The sequence below is a fragment of the Protopterus annectens genome, chromosome 5.part1 (genome assembly GCF_019279795.1).
Source record: "Protopterus annectens isolate FY-2018-M chromosome 5.part1, PAN1.0, whole genome shotgun sequence".
Classification (NCBI taxonomy): domain Eukaryota; kingdom Metazoa; phylum Chordata; order Ceratodontiformes; family Protopteridae; genus Protopterus; species Protopterus annectens.
The window spans coordinates 107,182,010-107,204,255 of NC_056736.1; the positions used below are offsets into that span (position 1 = coordinate 107,182,010).

At 44.9% G+C, this 22,246-nt stretch overlaps 1 protein-coding gene across 4 annotated transcripts in view; it reads left to right on the top strand.

The window, feature by feature from the left end:
- Positions 1-22,246, top strand: part of RBM26 (RNA binding motif protein 26) — a 1,920,204-nt gene that overhangs the window by 1,836,253 nt on the left and 61,705 nt on the right. For all 4 annotated transcript variants that reach the window (XM_044072914.1, XM_044072916.1, XM_044072915.1 and 1 more), the window contains one exon: positions 6,872-6,985. In XM_044072914.1, coding sequence (XP_043928849.1) covers positions 6,872-6,985 — 114 coding nt within the window. The remainder of the gene's footprint in view (positions 1-6,871; positions 6,986-22,246) is intronic.

The following is a 22,246-nucleotide window of genomic DNA, read 5'->3' on the forward strand; positions in this document are numbered from 1 at the left end:
GTTTACCCTCCTAATAGCTAGCTGGTGGGGGGTAGTCTTTTATGGTGTATTTGTTTGTATATATGTACATACATGCTTATTTTTGTGTTTACCTCTATCTTTTTGGAAACATTGGCATCTATCCAAATTTTAGCCTTCAAGAGGGCTACTGGCATCTGGGGCAAGAAACACTGAGGAAAATGGCGTCGGCTGATGCTTTTATACCCGAAGACCAACAGAGATGATGGGTGAAGTGCGACATCAGCCGAAGCCGGACCCGGACTTTGGAATCCGGCCGACTGAAGGGCTGCCTGACGACAGGACAACCCAGTTGTTATGACTGCAGATGCTATCCAGTTCGGACATCTACATTTATGGTAGGTACAAAACTGTACTTTCTGAAGAGTCTGTTCCAATGAGCCACCCAGGATTGTAGGTGCTAGGGACGCTGTCCCAACCAGCAAGAATGAAGGTGAGATAGATAACTTAACATAAAGAAGTTATGTACCTACCATAACGTTCCATGTTAGTTGTCTTCATCTCGCCTTCTTTCTTGCATCCCACCCTCCATCCCCCTGTCCTATTGGACCGAGAGGAGTTCTGGTTTCACTGGCTGAGTGTTCTCTGGTTTGTTTCCTCTACTGACTTAGAGAGTATAACAGGTATACGCAACCTATTTGTTTGGACAGGTTTATTCTCTGGTCATGTCTGGGGTTAGCTATTTCAAACGAGATCTGGGTAGCTATCGCTAGGCATCATGGGGATAAGGGGTAACCTCGAGCCAGTAAACAGCTCTTGAGCTATAGAAGATGGCCGAGTCGGAGCCGAGGATCGGCTCTGATCCCAACCAGCAAGAAAGAAGGCGCGATGAAGACAACTAACATGGAACGTTATGGTAGGTATGTAACTTCTTTTTTGTGAATGTACTAATTTTAAGTTAGTTCTATTATACCCTATTCAGTTTTTTTCTCTCTGTATTTTCATCTTGGTATTGGCCCTTGTGTTCAGTCTGTAAGTATATGATGTGTTAGACTTAAGTACGTCAAGAAAGATTATAAGGTCAGAGTGGAAGATTTTTTTTCTTAAGTATAATAAAATGAGAAGACATGATCTGAGACTTGATAGTGACAGTTAAGTATTTTAAAGTATTCTTCCATGGAGTGGTGAGTTCAGGAAACAGCTAACTGAGGAGATTGTTGAATCCTTCAAAGAAGTTGAAATGTGTATAGTATAGCTTGAATAGTGCATGATAAGTTATACTTTGCAACATACAGACTGGGTTAGCTGTAAAGTCTTCCTGATCACCTGTAAATTTCTGATGTTCTTCGTCTTCCATTGCTGCAGTCCTGACTATTGGGTATAGTCCGCGTCCAGTCGGCCCGAATACCAGAGTATAAGGCTGACGTCGGTCAGGGCGCATTAGACTGACGTCAGTACGTCAGGGTACTAATGCGCATGACCCACGTCATATCCTCAGTCTTTTTTGCCGCATGGTCCGATGCAGAAGCAGTTTTGCGAGTGCAGGTTGGCGTACTGAAATATTTCCGAAACCGGAGTTTCAGACCGAAACAGAGTTGGCTAAGTACCCCGTTGGGGAACATTTTAGTTTTTCTTGCCTCAGTATTTTACCGGATGTCAGAAAAAGTGAATAACTGTATTTCTTGTGGGAAACAGATACCTCATAGGGATTATCATACCTTGTGTATACCTTGTTTAGGGCCTGAGCACGACGTTGTTGGTTGCCGCTCTTGTGCTAGGTTTAACAAACGCACTATTAAGAGGAGGTTAGACTGTGCCAGGCTAGTGTTTGGGAAGCGTTGCAATTATAAAATGCCGTCGGATGCTGCGCCCGCTTCCTCCAAGAAGCGCAAGGATAAAACAGTGAAGCCTAGGGTTGAGGAACCGGCAGTCCCGGACGCCGGTTCTTTAGAAGGCTCAGTGGAGCCGGAGGTTTTGCCAGGAGTTTCTATGGAGTCCCAGGCAGAAACTATACTCTTACAGGATGTGCCTTCTCAGGAGGTAGGCCAGGCTGAGGGGGCTTCTCAGGTGACTGTTCTTCCCTCTCTTCCCAAGGTAGTTAGGGCCTCTCCTTCTGTTGCCAAAACTTCTTTGAGAGGTAGGCCTTCTACAGCTTCAGTGGGGGCTTCTCCTAGCATTTCGGGTTCTGTACCTAAGAAATATATGCTTAAAATGGCAGAAGATTTGATTACTATGATTAGGGGTTCTATGCCCCCGCCTGATAAGAGGCCTAGGGTGGAACCGGAGTTTGATAGTTTTGAACAGTGTTCAGAGGCTTCAGAATCTTCTGTGGAAGATTTGCAGGAGTATCCTACTTATTCTGATTCTGATGTGGATGATTCCACTCCTACAGCGTCTCCACCTGAGGATTTCTCATTTTCAGAGACTTTGCATTCCATGAGGGAGCACTTTAAATGGGAAGGCCAGGATTACTCTGACTCCAGGAAAAGGCTTCGGGAGTTCTTGTTTTTACCCCAGCATAGGCCTTTAGCTATTCCTCCTGTGTTGAATGTGGTGGAAGATGTTTTTGCAGAGGCTTCCCTGAACCCTGACTCTTTGCCTCCTGCTCCTGTTAAGCCTGATAGGTATTATAGGGTGCCCAAGCTCATAAATATTTGTTTAAGAGTCCTAGGGACCCAGAAACTATTTCTCAAGGGCCTAAGGGTGTAAAGGCTTCTGTGGTTAAAAATCCTGTTCCCACTGATAAAGAGGCAAGGGCTTTGGATAGGTGGGGAAAGAAAGTGTATACTTCTTCCACTCTAGCCATGAGAGCTTTGAATTGTCAGTTTCACATGCTAAAATATCAGAATTATCTCCTTTCACAATTGAAATCTAAGGTGGATGCTTTGGCGGAAGGTATTGAGTGTAAAGAGTTGCTGGATTTGGTTCATGTGTCTGAACAAGTGGGTAAGCATTCTTTGCAATGTGGTTTTGATGCTGTACAGGCCTCCTCGAGGGTGGCTGCTACCAGTTCTGTTCTTCGCAGGCATGCCTGGTTGAAGGATCAGAATTTAGCTGAGCATGTTAAGACAAGGATTTTGGATGCTCCTTTACAGTCTGATGTGTTGTTTGGTTCGCCTGTGGAAGCAGTTTTAAAGAAAATGGAGGACAAAGCTAAGTCTATGCAAACTGTTAAAGATTTTTGCAGGTGCAGCCTCCAGTTTAGTAGAAATTGGCCTGCTAAGGGGTGGACATATCCTGCTTATGATTCTCAGTCTAGGGGTAGGTCTAGACGTGGTAGGGGCAGGGCTCAAGGTTCTTTTAGGCCTAGAACAGGGAGTTCACCTGCTCAGACTTCTGGTGAGGGCAGGGTCAGTCCTTTCGTAAACAGACCCAATGACCTGTTTTTCAGCTGCCAGCAGATTCACGTTTGGCAGCTCCTTTGGGAGGAAGACTGTCTCTTTTCAAAGAAAATTGGGATTTAATTACTCAAGACAAATGGGTGTTGGATATCATTCACCACGGTTACAGATTTTATTTCCATACAATGCCCCTTTCAAAGGCATGCCAGACGTTCCTCCTCTACAAAGAAAAGAGGCTCACAAGCAAGTTTTGCAGTTACTTCACATAGGGGCCATTCAGCCAGTCCCTGTATCAGAAAGGGGCCTAGGATTTTATTCTCGCCTGTTCCTTGTACCAAAGAAAGGGAACACGTGGAGACCAATTTTGGATTTATCTCTCCTCAACACGTTTTGGACATTCCCAAGTTCAAGATGTTGACGTTACAACAGCTTTTACCTCTGCTGGGCAAAGATCACTGGATGGTAACTTTAGATCTCAAGGAAGCTTACCTTCATGTGCCTATAAGGCTAAGTTGCAGGAAGTATCTGCGTTTCGAGCTGGAAATTCTCATTATCAGTTCTCTGCATTGCCCTTTGGCTTATCTACTGCCCAGAGTATTCACAAAGGTTCTGGCTCCAGTGATAGCTTACTTCAGGCTTCAAGGAATTCAAATCTATCCTTACTTGGACGACTGCCTGATTCTGGCTCAAGAAAAGGAAGACCTTCTACAGCATCTGGAATATGTTATAGCAGTGCTAAGATGCCTAGGGTATTCTGTGAACGAAATAAAGTCCAGTCTAGTACCCTCTCAAGACATGTGCTTTCTGGGTGTGAGACTGAATACAGCAGCCCAGATGGCCTTTTAACCCCGGACAAACAAAAGAGTCTGTCACTTTACTTCCATCAACTATCTCATCAGTCCGTGCTGACTGCAAGGACAGTCCTTCAAGCATTAGGGTTCATGGCATCTTGTATTCTGGTGCTTCCCAATGCCAAACTGCATATGAGGAAGCTACAATGGTATCTCAAAATGTATGGACACAGCACTGCCAGGATTTGGACACTGTCATTCAAATAATACCTTGCCTTCAAAAGAATTCTTGTGGTGGGCTCAGGAATGTCACCTAAACAAGGGACTCTCTGTGACCCGGCCAGAGGCAAGTCAGATTTTAACGACAGATGCCTCGGACATTGCTTGGGGAGCTCATCTAAATGGAAAGTGGATACAAGACAAGTGGCCTGCCAGACTACAGCATCTACATATCAACATGAAGGAGATGTTAGCAGTCCAATTTGCATTAATGGCTTTCAAGGAGTTACTTCTTCCAGGGCAGGTGTTGATTCTAACAGACAACACAACTGTCATGTGGTACATCAACAAGCAGGGGGGAACACATTCTTATCCTCTATGCAGGCAAGCAATGATTTTATGGGAGACTGCGCTAAGCTTACAACTAACTCTTCAGGCAAGGTTTCTGCCAGGAGCACAGAACTCCTTAGCAGATGTGTTAAGCAGACAAATCATGGATCCCCACGAGTGGAAACTGGATCTTCATGTATTTCGGAAACTGACAGTGTCATGGGGAACTCCAGACATAGATCTGTTCGCTTCTCCACTAAACCACCAGCTGCCAAAGTATTGCACAAAGGGGTTTCATCACACAGCTTGGAAAGTGGATGCTCTGTCTTTCAGTTGGAAAAACCTTCATGTGTATGCCTTTCCACCTCTACCTCTTCTTCCAAGGGTACTATTAAAGGTCAGACAAGACAGGCCAAGGATGATTTTGATAGCTCCAGATTGGCCTCGGCAACACTGGTACCCACTACTACGGAGTCTGGTAAAGAAGCCTCCATGGCCTTTACCTCTGATTCCTCATCTGTTATCTCAGCAGGACGGTCATCTGCTCAATGTCAAGCTTCACTCTCTTCATCTAACAGCCTGGCATGTTCTGTGTTGAAACACAGCAGGTCTCAACTTCCTCAACAAGTTTTAAATGTGATTATGGAAGCTAGAAGACCTAGTACAAGGAGAGTGTACGAGAAAATGGAAGAGATTTTTATTTTGGAGTACAGCAAAGAATTTGGAGATTTCAGAGCCTAATTTGAGTGTGGCTCTTCAATATCTTACTGAATTATTGGACAAAGGTTTGTCCTTCTCTTCCATAAAGATTCATGCTGCAGCAATTTCAGCTCACTATGATTGTGACCCACCTTTGTTTTCGCATCCTTTGTTCAAGCAGTTTCTTAGAGGGCAAAGAATATAAGACCCCACGTAGAGCTCCTACTCCTGCTTGGGATCTCAATTTTGTGTTGGAAAAACTTACTCTACAACCTTTTGAGCCTGCAGCTACTGCTGAATTGAAATATTTGTCATGGAAGACTGCTTTTCTGTTGGCTATTACTTCTGCAAGAAGGGTGTCTGAGTTGCAGGCCCTTATGGCAGTAGAGCCCTTTTGATTTTCCATAAGGATAGGGTATCATTACGCACTAATCCTTCTTTTATGCCTAAGGTGGTTTCTAGTGTGGCTTTAAACCAAACTATTCATTTGCCTACGTTTTTGCAGATCCTCAAAATAAAGGGGAAAAGATTTTGCACACTTTAGATGTACACAGGCAATTCGTTATTATTTAAGCAGGACTAAGGATTTTAGGCAGTCTCAGCAGTTGTTTGTTTCTTTTGCTTTGAGTTCTCAGGGCAAGCCTGTGTCAAAACAAACTATTTCTAGGTGGATTGGCTTTTGCATTGCATTTTGTTATTCCCATCATGGCAAGGAGATTCCAGCTGGGATTAGGCCTCATTCCACTAGGGCTACTGCCACTTCAACAGCATTTCTAAGGGGTGGCAACTAAGGATATTCTGGAAGCAGCTACTTGGAGTTCAGTGCATACTTTCTCTAGGCATTATCACCTTCCTATCTACTCTAAGTCTAGGGCTGGTTTTGCCACAGCTGTTTTACAAGGCATGTTGTCAGCTCCTACTACTTTATAATTTGCCAGCCTCCCTTACCTCTGCTTTGGGATTCTACCCAATAGTCAGGACTGCAGCGAAGGAAGGCGAAGGACCTAGTTCAGTTTTGTTCCTACCATAAATGTAGATGTTCGAGGATTCCATTGCTGCAGTCCAATACCTCCCTCCTTCCCTCTGTATTTAGGGGTGGTTGTGTAGGTGAGTTTACATGCTTATATTTTTGTATATATATGGTTGTATATATTGTACATGTTTTTGGTGCAGGTTGTTTTGGGACTTGTCTTTTTAGGGTCTTCTGACATCTGGGGCAAGAAAAGACTGAGGATATGACGTCGGTCATGCGCATTAGTACCCTGACGTACTGACGTCAGTCTAATGCGCCCTGACCGACGTCAGCCTTATACTCTGGTATTCGGGCCGACTGGACGCGGACTATACCCAATAGTCAGGACTGCAGCAATGGAATCCTCGAACATCTACATTTATGGTAGGTACAAAACTGTACTTTTCTCATCTATACGATGATTCTTTGTGTTGCGTGGTTGGGATGTATGAGACTTCAATTGATCATTTATTAAGATGGTAACTTTTTTGTATTTTTTTTTTATGTATAATTTGCTGTAGGCTGCCATCCATGGAGCTCGATTTAAAGGTCAGGATCTTAAAATGCACTGGTATAAACCATGTAATATTTCTGCAGCTGTTGAACAAGAAGATGTTGAGCAAGAGGAGGAGGAGGTAAGCGCACATATCCTTGTATGCATGATGTGTAACAGTGTTTTTCTACCTGTAAGCCTTACCATATTATTCATATATTCCCAATAGCTACTACATTTTATGTGTATTTGCTAATATTTGTATTCCTAGCTATACAGTGTGAAATGCACATCTGTCTGTGATTCCTACAGTTGGGGTTTTGCCCTTGCCTGAAGGTGCACCATCCTGTGATTTTTAGGGAAGTGTGTGAGTACAGTGTGTAATGCTACTTTCATGGGGATCTGCACTTCACAAAAAGTAAGACACAGTGATATTCTCAGTGTTTCACTGTTGCAGTCATTACATTTGGGTAATCTGCTGGCATGTTGCCCTCAGTCGGCCTGAAATACAAAGTCTTGGGTCCTGCTTCGGTTGCTGTCTTCTCTTCCATGACGTCAGGTCGTCAGAGGTATAAAACATGCAGCCGACGCCGTTGTCTTTAGTCTTTCTTGCCGTGCGGTGCCCGAAGCAGAAGCATTTCGCAAGTGCCGGTCGGCCGACTACTGAAATATTCGAGTTTCAGAACCGAAGTCTTCACTAAAGCGAAATACCCCGTTGGGGAAACTTTTTTCTTGCTTTTTACCAATGTCAGAAAAAGTTAATAATTGTATTACTTGTGGGAAGCAAATACCTCATAAGGATTTCCATTTATACTGCATTCCTTGCCTAGGCCCTGATCACAATGTGCCTGGCTGTCGGTTTTGTGCTAGATTTAACCAACGCACTATTAAGCATCGGTATATTTTTGCCCAGATTTAACTACCCAGAAATGTCATCGTATAGCAATCCGACTACTGGAGTACATAAAAAACGCAAAGAAAAGGACAGAGAAAGGCAGTTGAGATCCAAAACCGACGAAGCTTCTCCTAAGCCAGTCGCTGGTTTGCCAGTACTCAGTGAGGCGCTTTCGCAGCCCCTGATACCTGCTACCTTCAAGTCGCAGGCCTCTACCGACACCCATGTGGAGTCCGACATGCCGCAAGATATTGGACCGATAGATGTATCTCCCTCGGATGGGTCCGGAGCCGCTGAGCAGGCAGTGGCTTCTGAGGGTGTTTTCAGACCTCAACATTTCTATATCAAACTGATGACAGCTGCAAAACCAAAGACAAAAGCAACTTCTAAAACTAAAAAAAAACTACGCATGAGCCACATGCACAGGCCTCTATGCCTAAAAAACAGATGATCAAAATGGCTGACGACCTTATTACTTTGATCAGGGGTACCCGTCCCCCTCCAGATAAGAGGCCTAGGCAAGACACTGATTATGAATCTTCAGATCAGGTTTCGATTTCTTCTGATTCCTCTTCTGATCAGGAATTATCTATACCTCCCTGTGAGGATTCTGATGCTGAGGAGTCTATTCCATCTGCATCTCCTCCTGAGGATTATTCATTTGGAGAAACCTTGCATACTTTGAGGGAGCATTTTCACTGGGAGAGTCAAGACTTCTCAGAATCAAAAAAGAGGCTCAGGGATTTCCTTCTTCTCCCTCAGCACAAGCCTTTAGCCATTCCCCCTGTTTTAGACATTGTGGATGATGTGTTTTCGGAGTCAAGCTTTACCCCTGACTCCTTACCTCTGGCTCCCAGTAAGCCTGACCGATATTACAGGGTCCCTGACTCACATAAATTTTTATTTAGAAACCCTGCTGCTGATCCTGAAACTATTTCACAGGGTCCAAAGGGAGTTAAGGCCTCAACAGCAAAACATCCTACCCCCTCTGACAGAGATTCAAGGGCACTGGACAGATGGGGAAAAAAGGTTTATACATCTGCAACCTTGGCAGTCAGGGCCTTAAGCTGTCAATTTCATATGCTTAATTACTAACAACATGCTATGGGATTGCTGAAACAGAAAATGATGATGATTTCAGAATGTGCAGAAAATAAAGAATTGCAGGAATTATTGCATGCAGCTGAATTAGTTGGAAAGCATACTTTGCAATGTGGTTTTGATTCTTTAGAGGCCTCCTGCAGGGCTGCAGTTACTGGATCTGTGATTAGGAGGCATGCCTGGTTAAAGGAACAAAATTTGCCTGATCATGTTAAAGGTAAATTGCTAGATGTTCCTTTACAGCATGATTCTCTGTTTGGTATTAAGGCAGAAGAGGTTTTAAAGAAAATGGAAGACAAAGCTAAGTATATGTAAACTGTTAAAGACTTCTTACAAGTGCAGCCACCAAGATTCAGTAGACACTGGCCTACAAAAAATTGGTCCTTTCCTGTGTCAGACAGTGCTCAAAGGGACAAATCCAGACGCCCTAAGGGTTCCAGATACCAGGCGCAAGACTCAAACAGGTCAAAGCAATGGGGCACATACATCTCCAGATCTGGAGGAGATAAAGCACAAAACTACAGAAAGCAATCCTAATGACTTCCCTCTGCCTACACCAAGCACTTATCTTTTGGCAGCACCCATAGGGGGAAAATTAGCACTTTTTGCTCAAAATTGGCAGTTCATAACCCAGGACAAGTGGGTACTAAACATCGTATTACAGGGATACAGATTCCATTTCCATACTCTGCCAATGGCAAATGGTTGGCCAGATCTGCCAAAAAATCAATGGGCAGAGGCACAGAAACAGGTTATGTCCCTCATGGATATGGGGGCCATTCAGACAGTGCCAGAACAGGAAAAAGGACAAGGTTTTTACTCAAGACTGTTCTTGGTACCCAGAAAAGACAAAGCCTGGCGGCCAATACTGGATTTATCGATTTTGAACACATACCTGGACATTCCAAAATTCAAAATGCTAACGTTGCAGCAGCTTCTGCCCATGCTGGGCAAGAATGCTTGGCTGGTGACTTTAGACATAAAAGAGGCAAACATGCATGTCCCAATAAGTAGTCATGCAGAAGATACCTCAGATTCAAGGCCGGCTTAATGCATTGCCAATTCTCTGCACTGCCCTTTGGCTTATCTACTGCGCCCAGGGTCTTTACAAAGTGTCTGACACCAGTAATTGCATTTTGCAGACAAAGAAGTATACAAATATATCCTTACTTGGACGACTATCTCATTCAAGCAGAGAACAAGGACACTCTCCTTCGACACCTGGCATTTGTGAAAAGGCTTCTAACATGCCTAGGGTACACAATAAACGAAAAGAAATCACAACTGGTATCCTCTCAAAATATAACATTCCTGGGTGCAAGCTTGAATACAACTGCCCAGATGGTTTACCTCACGCCACACAAACAGACAACTGACTACTTACTTCAAACTGATGGCAACAAAAACCCAGTCTTCTGCAAGACAAATTCTGCAGGCTCTGGGCTTCATGGCATCCTGCATCCTACTAATTCAATATGCAAGACTGCATATGAGGTAACTTCAATGGTACCTAAAAAGTTTATGGAGTCAACATTCACACAGTCTGGACACAATGATTCCTCTCATTCCCTGCCTGCAACAGGAGTTTCTATGGTGGGCAAAGACCTGCCACCAAAACATGGGACGGCCCTTCACTCTACCCCCTACCAGCCAAACCTTAACAGACCCATCAGATTATGCCTGGGGGGCCCACATGGCAGGAAGATGCATTCAGGGCATATGGGCACCAAAACAAATGCATCTACATATCAACCAGAAAGAGATGCTAGCTGTTCAAAATGCCCTATCAGCCTTCAAAGACTTACTTCATCCAGGACAACTACTGATAAGGACGGACAACACCACAGTCATGTGGTATATAAACAAGCAAGGGGGCACGCACTCATACCCCCTTTGCAGATTAGCCATGGCACTGTGGGACACAGCTTTGACCTACCAAATACATCTTCAAGCTCAATTCCTGCCAGGAAAAGAAAACACTCTGGCAGACGATTTAAGCAGAAACCTTATGGATCCTCACGAGTGGAAACTAAATTCACAAGTGTTCAGCATGATAACAGAGAAATAGGGGAGCCCAGTCATAGATCTGTTTGCCTCTCCTCAAAATTATCAATTGAAAAGATTCTGCACAAGGACTTATCACAGACAAGCATGGAAAGTGGACGCCCTATCCTTCAGTTGGAAAAACCTATCACTTTACGCCTTTCCTCCTCTGCCTCTTCTACCCAAGGTCCTCCTAAAAGTCAGACAAGAGAAGCCAAAGATGATATTAATTGCCCCGGACTGGCCCCATCAGTACTGGTACCCAATCCTAAGGAACTTGTCTCAATACCCAGCTTGGACCTTGCCACAAAGACCACAACTACTGCCCCAGCAAAACAGTCCGATCCTGCACAATCAACTACAAACTCTGAACCTGGCAGCATGGCTAATCTTGTAATCATACAAACGACACTTCTCAGTAAAGCTGTGATGGATGTCATTTTGGAAGCCAGAAGGCCTAGTACTAGCAAATCTTATGCTGACAAATGGAAGAGATTCTGTGCTTGGATGATACAGCAGAACCAAATATTCCTCAGAAATTACAATACTTAACTGAGATGCTTGACAAAGGCCTATCTTTCTCATCAATTAAAATCCATGCCTCTGCCATTTTGGCTCATTACAATACAGAGCCACCAATCTTTTCTCATCCTTTACTAAAGCAGTATCTTAGAGGAGCAGAAAATTTAAGGCCTCCTAGAAGATCACCATTACCTGCATGGGACCTCAATTATGTGTTTGAAAAGCTCACCCTGCCTCCATTTGAACCAGCTGCTACCGCTGATATAAAGTTCTTATCATGAAAAACAGCTCTGCTACTAGCAATTACTTCAGCAAGAAGAGTTTCAGAGCTACAGGCCCTCAAGGCTGTAGAGCCTTTTATCATATTTTACCCTGACAGGGTGTCTCTGAGGACAAATCCTACATTCATGCCTAAGGTGGTTTCCAGTGTGGCTCTTAACCAAACAATTCATCTGCCAACCTTTTATCCAAATCCGCAGAACAAGGGAGAGAGAATTCTGCATTCCTTAGACGTACACAGACAGCTAAGATTCTACTTGAGCAGGGCTAAAGCTCTAAGAAAAACTGAGCAATTACTACTGTCATATGCTGCAGGATCAAAAGGAAAGGCCATTTCAAAGCAGACAATTTCAAAGGGGATAAGCCACTGTATCCATTTCTGTTACTTACACCGCGGTAAACCTGTGCCCAAGGGCATTAGGTCTTATTCCACCAGAGCTACAGCTACTTCAGCAGCCTTTCTCAGAGGAGTACCAACCAAAGACATTCTAGAGGCTGCTACTTGGAGTTCTGTTCACACCTTTACAAAGCATTATCATTTGCCTCTCTACTCTAAGTCCAGGGCAGGCTTTGCACTGCAGTTCTGCAGGGCCTTATAGCCGCACCTAATGCTGTTTAGCTCCAGTCTCCCAACCATAGCTTTGAGATTCTACCCAAATGTAATGACTGCAACAGTGAAACATGAAGAACATAGTACAGTTGTGTACACTTACCATAAATGTAGATGTTCGAGTGTATTCACTGTTGCAGTCCAGGTTACCCTCCTGCCATCCCCCTGTCATTCTGAAGACGTTCATCGTGTTACCCTGCTGCAGTCATCACACTTGGGTTATCCTGCCGTCAGGCGGTCCCGCAGTCGGCACGAATTCCAAAGTATTGGTCCGGCGTCGGTTGCTGTCGCTTCTTCCCTGACGTCAGAGCTCCAGGGGTATATCAGAGGCATCCAACGCCATTTTCTTCAGTCTTTCTTGCCGCACGTTGCCCGAAGCAGAAGCAGTTCGCAAGTGCCGGTCAGCCGACACCTGAGATTTTCGAATCGAGTTTCAGTCCGAAGTCTTCAAAGCTAAGTACCCCATTGGGGAACCTTTTCTTGCCTCAGTCCGATGTCAGAAAAAGTTAATTGCATTTCTTGTGGGAAGCAAATACCTCATAAGGACTTTCATTCTTTTTGCATACCTTGCCTAGGCCCAGACCACAACTTCACTGGTTGTCGGTTTTGTGCTAGGTTCAATAAGTGAACTATAAAGCGTCGTTTTGATTTCGCACAACACTACTTAGGTAGAAAATTTAATTACACTATGCCGTCGGAGCAACCGACTACTGGCGTGCATAAAAAACGCAAGGATAAGGACCGGCAGCCTAGATCCAAGCCAGACTCCGAGGCCTCGGTTGGCCCGGTCGCCAGTTCTCCGGTTTTCAGTGAGGCACCTACACAGACCCTGGCTACCGCTTAATTGGATCCCCAGGCCGCATCGGACCCCCCAGCAGAGATTTCTAGGCCGACGCAGCCATTTTCCTTAGGCCCTTCCGACGACATTGCAGTAGGGGAAGCCGGTGCTGCAGAACACCTTCGGTTTCTGAAGGTGTCTTCAGACCGACTACCCTCACCATTAAATCTTATGCTAAACTTAAGACTCCTCTAAAACCAAAAATGCCTGCACTTCAGTCTCCAGGTCAAGGCCCTATGCCTAAGAAACAGATGCTTAAAATGGCTGAAGATTTGATTTCTTTGATCAGGGGTTCCCATCCCCCCCCCCCGACAAAAGGCCTAGACAAGAGGAGGATTATGCCTCCTCTGATCAGGTGTCTGTTTCCTCAGGTTCCTCTGAGGAGCAGGATTACTCCTTTCCCCCTTATGAAGATTCTGATGCTGAGGACTCCATTCCCTCAGCTTCTCCCCCTGAAGACCACTCCTTTGGGGAAACCTTACACACCATGAGGGAACATTTCCACAGGGAAGGTCAGGACTACTCTAGCTCAAAGAAAAGGCTCCGAGAGTTTCTTTTACTCCCCCAGCACAGACCACTTGCTATCCCCCCAGTTTTGGACATAGCGGATGATGTCTTCTTAGAATCTAGTCTAAATCCAGATTCTGTGCCTCCTGCTCCAGCCAAACCAGATAGATACTATAGAGTGCCTGACTCTCACAAATTTCTTTACAAAAGCCCTGCTGCTGATCCAGAGACAATCTCCCAGGTTCCCAAAGGGGCTAAGGCTTCTATGGCTAAAAATCCTGTACACTCAAAAAGGGACTCCAGAGCACTAGATAGGTGGGGGAAGAAGGTTTACACCTCAGCTTCTCTAGCTATGAGAGCACTAAATTGTCAATTTCACATGCTTAAATACCAGCAATTCCTAAAATAAAAGATGGGCACGCACCCTCAACAGTCTGAATTCAAGGAAATGCAAGATCTGCTGCATGCAGCTGAACAGGTGGGCAAACATACTTTACAATGTGGTTTTGATGCCTTAGAAGCTTCCTCTAGAGCAGCTGTTACTGGGTCTGTTATACGTAGGCATGCTTGGTTAAAGGAACAATCTCTGCCTGATCATGTTAAAGCAAAGTTACTGGATGCACCCTTACAACAGGATGTTTTATTTGGGGTTAAAGCAGAGGAAGTTTTAAAGAACATGGAGGATAAGGCAAAATCTATGCAAATGATCAAAGATTTCTTACAGGTACAGCCCCCACGCTTCAGCAGAAATTGGCCAACAAAAAATTGGTCCTTTCCAGCTTCTGACAGACCACAGAGGGGTAAATACAGGCACCCAAGGGGCAGAGGACAAGCACAAATCCCTTACAAACCTCGCCAATGGGGCACTACAACACAGAAGGGAGGAGAAGACAGGTCCCAAACCACTAGAAGGCAAACACAATGACTCAAACCTCAAACTGCCAAGCAAAACCCTCTTGGCAGCTCCCTTGGGAGGAAAATTAGCCCTTTTTGCAGACAACTAGCGCATCGTCACAAAGGACAAATGAGTCCTAGACATTATCTCACACGGATACAGATTCCATTTCCACACCTTGCCAAGGATAAAAGGAATGCCAAACCTGCCACAAAATCAATGGGCAGATGCACAAAAACAAATTACTGCTCTCATGGACATGAGAGCCATTCAACTGGTAGCTACACAGGAGCAAGGCCAAGGATTTTACTCGAGGCTCTTTCTAATCCCCAGAAAGGACAATGCTTGGAGACCCATTCTGGACCTTTCAATCTTAAACACCTTCTTGCAAGTACCCAAATTCAAGATGCTAACACTACAGCAGCCTCTTCCCATGTTGGGCAAGAAAGCTTGGCTAGTAACATTGGACCTCAAGGAGGCATACCTGCATGTCCCTATCAGACAAAATTGCAGAAGATACCTCCATTTCATTGCAGGTTCAACCCATTACCAATTCTCTGCACTGCCCTTTGGCTTATCTACTGTGCCCAGGGTCTTCACAAAATGCCTGGCACCAGTAATTGCATACTGCAGACAGAGAGGAATTCAAATATACCCATACCTGGATGACTGTCTCATCCAAGCAGAAAGCAAGGACATTCTCTTACAACACATGGCTTTTGTAAGACATCTTCTAAGTTGCCTAGGGTACACAGTAAACGAAAAGAAATCAAAACTAATGCCCTCACAAATTATGACATTCCTGGGTGCCAGCTTGAATACAACAGCCCAGACGGCTTATCTGACGCCAGACAAACAACTACAATTAACTCAATACTTCAGAACAATGGCAACAAAGACCCAACTCCCTGCAAGAAAAATTCTGCAGGCTTTGGGCTTCATGGCATCTTGCATACTACTAATACCATTTGCAAAACTGCATATGAGGAAATTACAATGGTACCTAAAAAGCGTATGGACTCAACACAGCCACAGCTTGGTAACAATGATAAATCTCATTCCCTGCCTTCAACAGAAGTTTCTATGGTGGTCACAGGCTTGTCACCTAAACAAGGGTCAGCCTTTCACCCTATCCCCAGCCAGGCAAACTGTGACAACAGATGCATCGGACTATGCCTGGGGGGCACACATGGCAGGACGGTACGTTCAAGGCTTATGGACAGCAGATCAAAGGAATCTGCACATCAGTCAAAGAGAAATGCTAGCTGTACAAAATGCTCTGACAGCCTTCAAGGACTCCTTGCGTCCAGGACAGCTTATAATAAGGACAGACAACACTGCAGTAATGTGGTACATAAACAAACAAGGGGGTACACACTCTTACCCTCTATGCAGGCAAGCAATGACCTTGTGGAACAAAGCACTGGCTTACCAAGTTCAATTACAAGCTCAATTCCTGCCAGGAAAAAAGAACACATTGGCAGATGACCTAAGCAGAAACGTCATGGATCCCCACAAGTGGAAACTGGATCCACAAGTATTCGCAATGATAACTCAAAAATGGGGGCTCCTGGACATAGACCTGTTTGCCAGCCCTCAAAACTATCAGCTAACAAAGTTTTGCACAAGGACTTTTCACCAGCAAGCTTGGAAAGTGGACGCACTCTCATTCAGTTGAAAAATGCTAACAGTATATGCCTTTCCTCCACTACCCCTTCTCACAAAGGTGCTACTGAAAGTCAGGATGGAGAGACCCCGAATGATACTCATTGCTCCAGACTGGCCACGCCAGCACTGGTACCCACTATTAAGGAATATGGCCCAGGGCCCACCATGGGTCCTACCACAAATTACCCACCTGCTCACACAGCAAGACAATCAGATTCTACACAGCCAGCTCAAAACCTTAAACTTGGCTGCATGGCAAATCACCTAAGCAACCAGCCAGCTCCTCTCTCACAAGCTGTTATGGAAGTTATTCTGGAGGCCAGGAGACCCAGCACCAGGAAAGCCTACTCAGACAAATGGTAAAGTTTTTGCACCTGGAATCAAGCTAAAGGCCAAAATACCCTTCACCCTGACATACATCAGATTCTGCAATATCTAACTGAGATGTTACACAACGGGCTTTCTTTTTCATCTATTAAAATCCATGCCTCAGCCATTCCTGCTCACTACAACACGGATCCTCCCTCATTTTCACATCCACTTTTAAGGCAGTTTCTCAGAGAGGCCAAGAACATTAGGCCTCCCAGGAGAGCACCAACACCTACTTGGGACCTCAACTTAGTTCTGGAAAAACTCACGCTACCTCCTTTTGAACCAGCTTTCTCAGCTGACTTAAAGTTTATATCATGGAAGACTGCCCTGCTGCTAGCAATCACGTCAGCTAGAAGAGTTTCAGAAGTTCAGGCACTAATGGCAGTAGAGCCTTTCCTCATTTTTCATCAAGACAGAGTTTCTCTACGAACTAACCCCTCCTTTATGCCTAAGGTGGTATCCAGTGTGGATCTAAATCAAACCATCCATTTACCCACCTTCTTTCCAAATCCACAGAACAAAGGAGAAAGACTCCTGCATGCCTTGGACATTCACAGGCAGCTACGTCACTACTTGGATAAAACTAAGGTTTTCAGAAAATCTGACCAGCTTTTTGTATCATATGCTACAGCATCACAAGGAAAGGCTATCTCAAAAGAAACCATTTCCAAATGGATAGGACATTGCATATGTTTTTGCTACACCCACCATGGAAAACCAGTTCCTGCTACCATAAGGCCCCAGTCTACCAGGGCAGCAGCTACATCTACAGCCTTCCTCAGGGGGGGTGCCAACCAAGGATATTCTGGAAGCTGCAACTTGGAGTTCAGTACACACCTTCACCAAACATTACCACTTACCACTTTACTCTAAGACTAGAGCTGGCTTCGCCACTGCAGATGTTCTTCGTGTTTCACTGTTGCAGTCATAACTGTAGGGTGCTCCTGCCGGCAGGCAGCCCGAGGTCGGCCAGAATCCCAAAGTCTGGGTCCGGCGTCGGCTGTAAAAGCCAGTATCCTGACGTCAGTACGCCTTGGTACATAGCCCTCAGCCGACGCCATCTTCTCCAGTCTTTCTTGCCGTGCGGTGGAAAGCAGCTCGCAAAACGTTGGTTGGCGATTTTCGAACAGCATTCTTGGTTGTTGTCGGTCCAAAGTTGTTACTTCTCTTCTCAAAGCTAAGTACCCCGTTGGGGAATCTTTTTCTTGTTCCTCCGATGTCAGAAAAAGTTAATAATTGTATAGCGTGTGGGAAACAAGTACCTCATAAAGATTTCCACTCTTACTGTCTACCTTGCTTAGGCCCTGACCACAACGTTTCTTGTTGTCGGTTCTGTGCCAGGTTCAACTCTCGTACTATCAAACACAGGTACGACTGGGCTTTAAATTATTTTGGCAGACGCTTCAATTACAGAATGTCGTCGGATACTACCGGAGTTCAAAAGAAGCGCAAAGATAAAGACAGGCCTCCGAGGTCCAAACAGGACTCGTTGCAGCTGGAGCCAGCGTCGGTTCGGCTGTCGTCAGTGAGGCGCTTTTGCAGCCCTGTCGTCCGCCGCTTCTGAACTGATGGCGATACGGACTCCCATGGGGAGCCATCAAGGCCCACTATTTTAACTGCTGCAGGACCTTCGGACGCTCCTTCAGATGGGTCCGGAACGCTGTGCAGGTACCGGCTTCTGAGGGGTTTTCAGGCCTACTCACATTACTATTTCAAAGGCAAAGACAAAGACTCCTTCTAAGTCTAAAGTTTCAGCTCAAGCTGCTTCTGAATCCACTCCCAAGACACAAAACAATTATTGAGGATGGCTGAAGACTTGCTTACAATGATTAGGGGTTCTCACCCTCCTGAGAAAAGGCCTCGACAGGATGTTACTCTGGATTCTTCTGACCAGGCCTCTGTCTCTTCTGTTTCTTCCTCTGATCAGGACTATTCCTTCCCCCCTTATGAGGATTTGGATGCTGAGGAATCTTTGCCCTCGGCCTCTCCGCCTGAGGATTTTTCTTTTGGGGAAACCTTGCATGAGATGAGGGAACATTTTCATTGGGAAGGACAGGAATATTCTGCTTCCAAAAAGAGGCTTAGAGAATTTCTTCTTCTTCCTCAGCATAGGCCTTTAGCTATCCCTCCTGTTTTGGACATTGTGGATAATGCTTTTTCTGAGGCTAATTTGAATCCTGATTCCATGCCTCCTGCTCCTTCTAAGCCTGATAGATTTTATAGGGTTCCTGACTCTCATTTATTTCTATTTAAAAATCCTTCTGCAGACCCTGAAACTATTTCTCAGGGTTCTAAGGCTGCTAAGGTTGCTACTTCTAAAAATCCTATTCCCTCTGAGAAGGATTCTCGTGCTTTAGACAGGTGGGGCAAAAAGGTATATACTTCTGCTACCCTTTCTGTAAGGGCATTGAATTGCCAGTTTCATATGTTTAAATACCAGCAATTTCTTTTGTCTGTTTTAAAGCAAAAGCTTGCTTCTACCTGCTTGTGCAGAGGATAAGGAACTTCAGGATGTTTTGCATGCTACTGAACAGGTTAACAAGCATAGTTTACATTGTGGTTTTGATGCCTTGGATGCTTCCTGCAGGGCTGCTGCCTCTGGTACTGTGATTAGGAGACATGCCTGGCTTTGTGAACAAAGTTTGCCTGAACAGGTTAAGGCTAAATTATTAGATGCCCCTGTTCAACATGATGTTCTTTTTGGTTCTAAGGCTGAGGAAGTTATTAAAAAGATGGAAGAAAAGGCAAAGTCCATGCAGACTGTAAAAGATTTCTTGCAGGTTTAGCCTCCTAGATTTTCCAGGAATTGGCCCACTAAAAATTGGTCCTTTCCCACGTCTGACAGGCCTCAAAGGGGAAGATATAGACGCCCAGAGGCCGTGGTCAAGGCCAGACCTCGTACAGATCTAGACAATGGACTGCTTCTTCACCTAGAAGGGGAGAAGACAGATCCCAATCTCAAAGAAAACAGACTCAATGACTCTCGGTTGGGCTTCAGGACCTCTTTACCTGGACGCCTCTCGGAGGAAAACTGTCTCTTTTACAGGAATTGGACTCATATTACCCAGGACAAATGGGTATTGGATGTGATTTTAAAAGGTTACAAGTTCCACTTTCACACTTTGCCAAGGACTCGCGGTTGGCCAGATCTGCCAAAACTTCAATGGTCAGAGGCCTTAACTCAAGTGGATGCTCTTCTGGCCATGAGAGCCATAGAGCCTGTTCCACTCTTGGAAATGGGAAAAGGATTTTATTCAAGGCTGTTTCTGGTTCCCAGAAAACAAAACTCTTGGAGACCTATTCTGGACCTTTCTGTGTTAAACACCTTTTTGGAAATTCCAAAGTTCAAAATGCTCACTCTGCAATAGTTATTTTCAATGCTCTCTCAGGATGCCTGGATGGTGACATTGGACTTAAAGGAAGCCTATTTGCATATCCCTATCAGACAAGAACGCAGGAAATTCCTCAGGTTCAAGGCAGGTTCGAGGCACTTTCAATTCTCTGTTCTGCCCTTTGGTTTATCTACTGCGCCCAGAGTCGTCTTCAAGTGCCTGGCACCAGTAGTGGCTTACTGCAGACTTCAGGGGATTCAGATTTACCCCTATTTGGACGACTGCCTTATTCAGGCAGACAGCAAAGATCTTCTGCTTCAACACCTAGACTTCGTTCAACGTCTTGTCCTCTTACTGGGATTCTCAGTGAACATAAAAAAGTCACATTTAATCCCTTCTCAACAAATGGTATTCTTGGGAGCCCTCTTAAACACAACCTTACAAAGGGCCTACCTCACTCCAGAAAAACAAACTCAGCTGGCTTCTACTTTCAACACCTTGGCAACTCTATCTCAGCTCACTGCAAGGAAATTCCTGCAGGCTCTGGGCTACATGGCTTCCTGCATTCTGTTGATTCCAAATGCAAGGCTTCACATGAGAAAGCTTCAATGGTATCTGAAAAGTGTATGGTCACAGCATTATCACTATCTGGATATTCTGATTCCTCTGATCCCCTGCCTCCAGAAGGAATTCCTCTGGTGGTCCAGGGCATGCATTTTAAACGAAGGAAAACCTTTTCTCCCTCAACCTACTCAAATCCTAACCACGGACGCCTCGGATTATGCTTGGGGAGCACATTTTCTAGACAATTGCCAGCAAGGAACCTGGACAAAGGACCATCTTCACTGGCACATCAATCTGAAGGAGATGTTGGCAGTTCAAAATGCCCCTTTGGCCTTCGAGGAGCCTTTACTACCAGGGCCTCTGCTAATGCACAGACAACACCACGGTCATGTGGTACATCAACAAGCAGGGGGATCTCATTCTTACCCCTTTGCAGACTGGCTATGAGTTTATGGGACACAGCTCTAAATTTGAATCTGCATCTCCAGGCTCAATTCATTCCAGGGAAACAAAATCTTTTAGCAGACAGCCTGAGCAGAAACATTTCAGATCCTCACGAATGGATGCTAGACACCAACTTGTTCAAAAGGATTACTGCAGTTTGGGGATGTCCCCAGATAGATCTGTTCGCATCCCATCTCAATCATCAGCTGCCTCGCTTTTGCACCAGGTCCTTCCACAAAACAGCATGGAGAGTGGATGCCCTGTCTTTCAGTTGGAGAAGTCTGTCTGCATATGCCTTCCCTCCTCTTCCTCTACTGCCTCGGGTACTACTGAAGATAAAGCAGGACAAGCCCAAGTTCCTCATACTGATTGCTCCAAATTGGCCTCGACAGTTTTGGTATCCGACTCTAAAACTCCTGTTCTCGGGGCCTCCTTGGATTCTTCCACTGAACCCTTCGCTTCTGTCCCAGCATCAGGGTCAGTTGCTACATTCCAACCTCAAGACCCTTTGCTTGGCAGCTTGGCTCTTCAAAGGAATTTGATTGCCTCTAGTCTTCCCAAACAAGTTTTGGATGTTCTTTTGGAAGCTAGACGGCCTAGCACTAGGAAGTCTTATGCCTCTAAATGGAAGAGGTTTTCTATTTGGATGCAGGACCGAGGTTCTGATCCTCAGGTTCCTGATCTCTCCTCTATTTTGCTTTACCTTTCGGAGCTTTTATCTAAGGGACTTTCATTTTCTTCCATTAAGATTCATGCTTCTGCTATCTCTGCGCATTTCAGTTCTGATCCTCCTGTTTTTTCACATCCTTTGGTGAAGCAGTTTTTGAGGGGGGCTAAGAATTTGCGGCCTCCAAGGACCCCTCCGGTCCCTGCGTGGGATCTTAATTATGTTTTAGAAAAACTTACTTTGCCTCCTTTTGAGCCTGCTGCTTCTTCAGATATTAAGTTTCTGTCTTGGAAGACTGTTCTTTTGTTAGCTTTGACCTCTGCCAGAAGGGTCTCAGAGTTGCAAGCTCTTATGGCTGTGGAACCTTACCTTATTTTCCATCAGGACAGAGTATCCTTGAAGACCAATCCTACTTTCATGCCTAAGGTGATTTCGAAAGTGGCCTTGAATCAGACAAATTCACCTTCCTACTTTCTTTCCAAATCCTCAAAATAAAGGGGAAAGGATTTTGCATTCATTGGATGTGCACAGGCAGTTAAGATTTTACTTGGACAAGACTAAAGATTTCAGAAAGTCTAACCAACTGTTTGTTTCCTTTGCCTCCAGTTCACTTGGAAAACCTATTTCTAAACAAACCATTTCCAAATGGATTGCTTATGGGATCAG